This window comes from Otolemur garnettii, unplaced genomic scaffold (genome assembly GCF_000181295.1).
Source record: "Otolemur garnettii isolate 467f Iridium unplaced genomic scaffold, OtoGar3 scaffold00003, whole genome shotgun sequence".
Lineage (NCBI taxonomy): Eukaryota > Metazoa > Chordata > Mammalia > Primates > Galagidae > Otolemur > Otolemur garnettii.
Window position 1 is genome coordinate 19208880 of NW_003852398.1, and position 7058 is coordinate 19215937.

At 41.9% G+C, this 7058-nt stretch overlaps 1 protein-coding gene across 1 annotated transcript; it reads left to right on the plus strand.

Annotated features, from left to right (window-relative positions):
• Positions 1–2823: 2823 nt before the first annotated feature.
• Positions 2824–3291, plus strand: LOC100966512 (FUN14 domain-containing protein 1). Its single transcript, XM_003782004.1, has one exon. It carries the CDS (start codon positions 2824–2826, stop codon positions 3289–3291), a length of 468 nt encoding a protein of 155 aa, XP_003782052.1.
• The last annotated feature ends 3767 nt before the right edge of the window (positions 3292–7058 follow it).

Genomic DNA, 7058 nt, shown 5'->3' on the forward strand with positions numbered 1-7058 from the left:
AAAAAAAAAAAAAAAAAAAGGAAAAAAGGAATAACAACTGCAATGAACTGAAAAATGGCAAAAATGTTGAAACCATGAATTCCTAAGATAATTGAAAAAAATAAATTCCCAACCCATCGATCATTTTGGAGGGTGCTGAAGCACCAACTTCTTATTCTGAAAACTGGAAACAAAGGAAAAGAATGAATCATATTTCCTACAAAACTATATCTCAGCTCAGCAACCAAACACTTAATGAAAGAAAATCTTTTTTTAAAGAGAAGTGCAGCAATGAAGGAGTGATCGAATATCATTATTTGCAATCTAATGAAATAACGGATCTAGGCAATGATTATCAGTGGCTGTTAAAATCATGATGTGAAAACGTATAATTGTACGAAGCTGACAACACTGTAACACACTGATTAATCTTAAAAGAGAGACGAGCAGACATCATCTGTCTCCAGAGGTGATACAATAGGAAGTACACAAAACCACCAACGCAAAGTCTTGCCAAAAAAAAAAATATCTAGCATGAATCTAATCAAACCTCTAGATCTAAAGCCGAGTTTGCAGGAAATATAGGAGCTAAAGGACCAAGACAAATGACACCATGGAGATACAGTAGGTTACATCCACCATACACAAAACAGTTAAGGCCAAACAAGCCAGCAACAAATAAGTGAGGAGGGAATCTATGGATTACACATGTCGTGTTTTCTATGACATACTTTAAATATATTTTAGATTGCAACTGTCCAAATCGTGATATACACACACAAAAATGTAATATTCTAATTTGTATAGTATTAAAAATATATAAGAAATAAATACTAGAAAATACCCTTAAAAAAGAGAGGGGGCTGGGTGTGGCTGCTCCTCCCAGTAATCCTAGCACTCTAGGAGGTGGAGCTGGGAAGATCATTGAGCTCAGGAGTCTGAGATCAGCCTGAGCAAGTGAAAGATGTCTTCTCTACTAAAACTAGAAAAACTACCCTGGGGTTTGTGGCAGGCACCTATAGTTCCAGCTACTTGGGAGGTTGAGGCAGGAAGATTGCTTGAGCCCAGGAGTTTGAGATTGCTGTAAAGTAGGGTGAAGCCATAGCACTCTAGCCTGGGGCAACAGAGCTAGACTTTGTCTCAAAACAAAAAAGATATATTAGCAGGTGAAGAGACATATTAGCAGGTGAAGTTTGGGACTCAAGAGTCAAACCAACCAACCAACCAACCAACCAACTGTATGATGTTATGAGATAACTAGGAAAATTTGAACACTGACTAGTTATTTGATGATACTGAGAAATTATTAATTTTTAAGGTTATAATAATGACACTATTGTCATGTTAAGAGTCCTTATATTATACAGAAACACACTGAATTATTGATAAAATAATCAAATGTCTGAGATGTGCTTTATTATAATCCAGTGGAGGGGGAGAAATAGGAGAAGAGATAGAAATTATTCAGCCGTGAGTTGACCATTATGGAAGCTGGGTAGTGGGTACATGTGGGATTCATTATTCTATTTTTCTTATAAGGATATATGTTTAAAAATGGCTGTCATGAAAAGTTAAGAAAAGAAAAAGAAAGGCCAAGTCGGCGGAGGGTACTAAGCAAGATTCCAAACATGCATTCAATTTAATGCTTTTCCTTAGTGTTTGGGTGGGTCTGCTTCTGGGTTTGAGGCATGTGGGCCTGTCCACTATGTCCTAACTTCCCTCTCCCACCAGGAGCCTGGTTATTGCCCCGGCTTCCTCAGACACAGGCTGGAGGCAGAGAGGAAGTGGTGGGTAGAGGCCTAGCACTCAGTGAGGCGCAGCAGCAATGTGGGGGTGATGTCCCCGCTTGGGATGTGGTGGATACACAATGGCTTCACGTTTTTCTCATCTGTTTTGTTGTTGCTTTTAGAGACTTTCTAGCTGAGGGTTCTGCCAGTTGTTCCCCTGATGTGGGAGATTCCACTCTAGTGGGCCAAGGAGTACAACCTCAGCCTTTGGGCTTTGGCTAGTCCACCTCCTGCCTGTTCACATCCCTTTTCCCACCAGATTGTCCTCTTGGGTGAAATTTCCCTGCAAATGAACCCCACCACTTATCCCCTCCCACGGCTGTCCTGGAAGACTCAGACATCTTTACCCTGACCTTGGAGGACACTTGCCACAAACACAGCCTCTTTTCCCTCAGACACCGGGTAAGCAGCTCTTCCACAAGCTTTCACCATTATATTTCTCCAAGTGGCATTTAGACACGGGTCTCTGTATCTCCCAAACTCCCTGAGGCTCGTGGAGTAGTCCAAGAGGTCCCCATCACTTGGCCTCTGGTAGAAGCAAGGACCCATTCCCCCACACCCCAGGGTCGGAGGTGAGAGAAAATGCACAAAACTCTCTCTCCGGATTTTACAAGCCTTGTTTTCCAAAGGCTAGAGGTGAGCAAATGCTGTTACTGGCAGAACTTCCTTTGCCCCTTGTTTAGGTCAAGCATGAATGACGCAGCACCTCGTTTTAGGGTATGAAGGTCCTTGATTCCTTTAATCATATTATTATAGTCCCTTGAGACCTCAATTGAAACCAGGTTGGAAAAACCTCATTTAAAATCTTAACAAATGGGCCAGGATAAGGAGGATAAGGAAGAGGAGGAAAAAAGAAACCATAGAATTTTACTTCGGCCTAGAGCGGCCCTCAAAGTACTGGAGAGAGGCAGGTGTGGGGGGACCCCCAGAACGGGCCACCGGCGGTATCATGGCGACCCAGGAGCTGGTGGGGACCCCCCCAGAACAGGCCGCCCAAGGTATCATGGCGACCCGGGACCTGGTGGCGACCCTCCCAGCACAGGCCACCCGAGTTATCATGGCGATCCAGAACCTCCCTGCCCAAGACTATGAAAGCGATGACGACTCTTACGAAGTGCTGGATTTAACCCAGTATGCGAGAAGACACCACTGGTGGAATCGGGTGTTTGGCCGCAGTTCCGGACCAATGGTAGAAAAATACTCAGTAGCTACCCAGGTTGTCGTGGGTGGCGTGACTGGCTGGTGCGCAGGGTTTTTGCTCCGGAAAGTGGGAAAGCTTGCAGCAACCGCGGTAGGTGGCGGCTTCCTTCTCCTTCAGATCGCCAGTCACAGCGGCTATGTGCAGATCGACTGGAAAAGAGTTGAAAAAGATGTAAACAAAGCAAAAAGACAAATTAAGAGACGAGCTAATAACGCAGCGCCTGAAATCAATAATGTAAGTGAAGAAGCCACCGAATTTATCAAACAGAACATGGCGATGTCCAGCGGCTTTGTGGGAGGCTTTTTGCTAGGCCTTGCATCTTAAGGACATGCCTGTTCCACTGCAGCTTGGTAATGAAAAGAGAAGTGGTGGCAACAAGGTGGACTCGCAACAGCATGTGCTGCCAACGTCTGCAGGGCAAGGAGAATCCAACCAGCCGGACAATGTTAAGAACATGTATAAAAATATATTCTTAGGGGAAGAACAGATCTGCAAGTAAATAAAAATGATACCTAACCTCATCCTTCAGAAATACTGTTAATATTTATTTTACTTTCTTCCTTTACCTTTTCAGAGTTAAATTTAATATCATTTTATCCAGGTCCTGAATCAGTCACCTCCGTTTTCCTCTACACTTTCTGATCTTGATTTTTATCTTTAGTATTTACTATTTTATTTGTGTGTGTGTGTGTGTGTGTGCGCGCGCACTTAGGAGCAAGCTTCCTCAGTGTAACCTTAAAGAAATACATATGCAGACTGAAGTAGGACATCTCATGGCTTATAAATAGAGCATACTAGAAGGTGAAGAGAGGGAAATAGGTTTTTGATGAGCAGGGCAGAGCTGGGGTGGGGAGTGGGGCAGAATGTCCTGAGCAGGGCAGAAACAAGACTGGAGCAGGGGGCGGGTGGGGGAAGAGGAGGAAGTCAGTTGGAGGATAATGCTGAGATATAAAATTATTTTGATTGCCTGTCTGGCTTCTTTTATGTATGCATACTAGCTCTGGCTTATATTTCTTTTAAACTCAAGGCAGCAGCAAGCTGATTTGCATAGTGGCCCTCAGGGAAAGTTAGGTGACTGTGGTCTCTTCTGAACCAGAAGGTAAGGAAGAAATTGGGTTGGCTTCCTGAAGTCCTAGGTGCCCAAGGCTGACCGCAGTTCAGCCCACGCCACCTCAGCTCAGCAGCAGTGACATAAAAATACTGCGGGTTGCATTTTAGGCCAGGGGATTTACCCAGCAGGTACATACTGTGTACAGTATGGAAATCTCCCCACCCTCACATCCTGCCTAGCTCACAGTGCCCACCAAGGCTGCGTACTCATTGAAAAGGCTATAAATAGCTGTGTGCCTGCCTTGATTTTCAGAATCATAAATGAGGAACAAAAGTTACTGAGTTGAAACATCTTCCCACATTTAGATGTATGTTTAGCCTTCAGCCGCCTATGATCTTGTGTGTTTACCTAGACTCAGTACTTTATATGCGGTGTTTTGTGTTATCACTGGTCACATACCTTTAACCTTGGGCCAATTTGGAATGTATGAAAAACTCTCCTTAGAATTGTGGTTTTGACAGTTTCTCTTCTTATGAAACAATTATTATCAGTTGTGAATGCAGTGGCAAAGGTTATTACGGTCACCATTCATTCATTATTATTCCACCACGTGTTTATTTGGTGTCTACTTTTCTTCTCTGTTTCCTCCGTGTATGTTACCCTACTGGTTTGTACGTTCTCTGAGGGAGGAAGCTGGCTGATGCATGCTCTACCATATTCCTTGTTAAGAAAATTATCCAAAATTTGTAAATAAAAAATGTGTGACACAGCCACCAAGTACTTTTGATGTCACAGTAAAGCTTTGTTTAACATGCCTGCCCAGGGATTATTTTTAATTATGTCAAAGAATGAAGGGAGACAATGAGATTGGATCAAGAAGACTGAAGTATTGCTATCTGTTATTTTAACAGCTTTATTGAAATTTATTTCACAAACCATAAAATTCATCCATTGAAAGCGTACAGTTCGGTGGCTTTTTCCATATAGGCACAGAGTTGTACAACCATTACAATTTGATTTTTAGTACATTTTAACCCCCTAAGAAGGATATCTATTACTGATTAAAGTCTCAGCTCTCTCAAGTTTCACAGTAACTTGTAGACTTTCATTGTGAACAGATGCAAGTGATTTCTGTGTAGTAGAAGGGATGACCCCTAAGTTATGATTTTATTGCATTGTAAACATTGGAGTGGTTTTGCATCTAACTTGGTAACATTATTTCACATTCTTTCTCCAATGCCTGTTCTTTTAATTCTCCTTCGAACTAGCTTTATGATTCCGCTGGTTCTCCCATTGCTGGCTTAATTAAATCCTTGACATACATTCCTTCTATATTCATATGAGGTTTAACATTTTTGAAACGTATTTTGACAACCTGAATGATCTCAGCATAATGATAGGCTTACAGTGGGCAATCAGTAACTATATCTCTGCTGGGCACAGTGGCTCATGTCTGTAATCCTAACACTCTGGGGGGCCAAGGCAGGAGAATCACTTGCGCACAGGAGCTGAAGGATGCTGTCAGTTATGATGATGCCAGGGCAACAGAGCAAGACTCTATCTTAAAAACATACTTAAGAAAACAACTACATCTTGAATGATATGCAATCTGTTTTTAAACATTGAATTTTCATAAGGTTTTAAGGAAAAATCAGGAAATCATCTTTAAAGGATATTTTGTACGTTTGTTCTGAAATGCTGAAATTTTGCGTCAGAAAGAGTTAAATTTGAATGAAACTATTTATTTGCCTCTTTTCTATATCAAATCTTGAATCAACAGATATTCTAAGAATATATTATAATTTTACTGGCATAACCTTTTGTAAATCTATAAACTTGAAAGGTTATCTCTTTCTATATAGGTTATATGCAAGAAGATCTAAAAAGCATAAAGAGAATGTTCCTGAAAACAAAGTCTCCATCCTGCTCTTCTCAGACAAGTCACCAGTTTCTTGTGCATTCTTTTGCACACACACCCTTTAAATTTTTTATTCCAGCATATATGACATACCATGCATGCTATCATGTAACTTGATTTTTGTACTTGCTAATACTTATTGAAAGTTGTTCAGTGTCAGTATACATGTTAGTTACCTCAGTTTAAGTATGTTCTAACGGCAGATCAGTTCTCATTACGTTCACACGTCCTACCCACCAGCATCTCCCTGTCTCCCCTGGACCTCTACAATCTCTTTTCAATATGGCATCCAGAGTGATCCTTGATATATGTGAGTCAGATCATCTTCCATTCAAAGCAAAGCCAAAGACCTCACTATGGGGTGCAAGGTCTGTCTGACATGATCTGCCATCTACCATCTCCCCAGTTGCCTCATCTCTAACCGCTTTCCCCCTAACTCATTACATTCTCACCACTTCAGTCTGCTTGGAGGGCCTCAGACATACCGGGCATGGTCTCACCTTAGAGTCTTGGTCCTTGCTACTCCCTCTAACTGAAAGGCTCTTTCCCCAGACGTTTGCATGGTTTCTCCCTGAGCTCCTTTATGGCTTCACTCAAAGGTGACTTCTCACTGAGCCTTCCTTAACCACTACCTCCGCATTCTCCACAGCATTTATCATGGAATAGACCATCTAATTCACTCGTTTACTGTACATGGGCAAGCTTCATGAGACCAAAGATATTTATCTATTTTGTTCACTGCTGTATTCTCAGCACCTAGAACAGGGTTTGTTACAAAGTAGACACTTAACAATATTAATGGAATGAATGGATACATTTATGTAGCATGAGGCTGGGCTAAGTGGTTGAAACCTGGAATCCCAGCACTTTGGGAGACTGAGGTGGGAGAATAGCTTGAGCATAGGAGTTTGAAACCAGCCTGAATAACATAGAATGACCCCATCTCTATAAAAAATAAAAAAAATTATCTGGGCATGGTGGTATGTACCTCCCAGCCACTTGGGAGGCTGAGGCTGGAGGATCACTTGAGCCCAAGGGTTTGCAGTTGTAGTGAGCTATGATAATGCCATTGAACTCAAGCCTAGGCAACAGAGCAAGACCCTGTCTCAAAAAAAAAAAAAA

Coding starts and splice junctions, on each gene's coding strand:
- LOC100966512 (XM_003782004.1), top strand. CDS start 2,824: ATGGCGATCCAGAACCTCCCTGCCCAAGACTATGAAAGCGATGACGAC.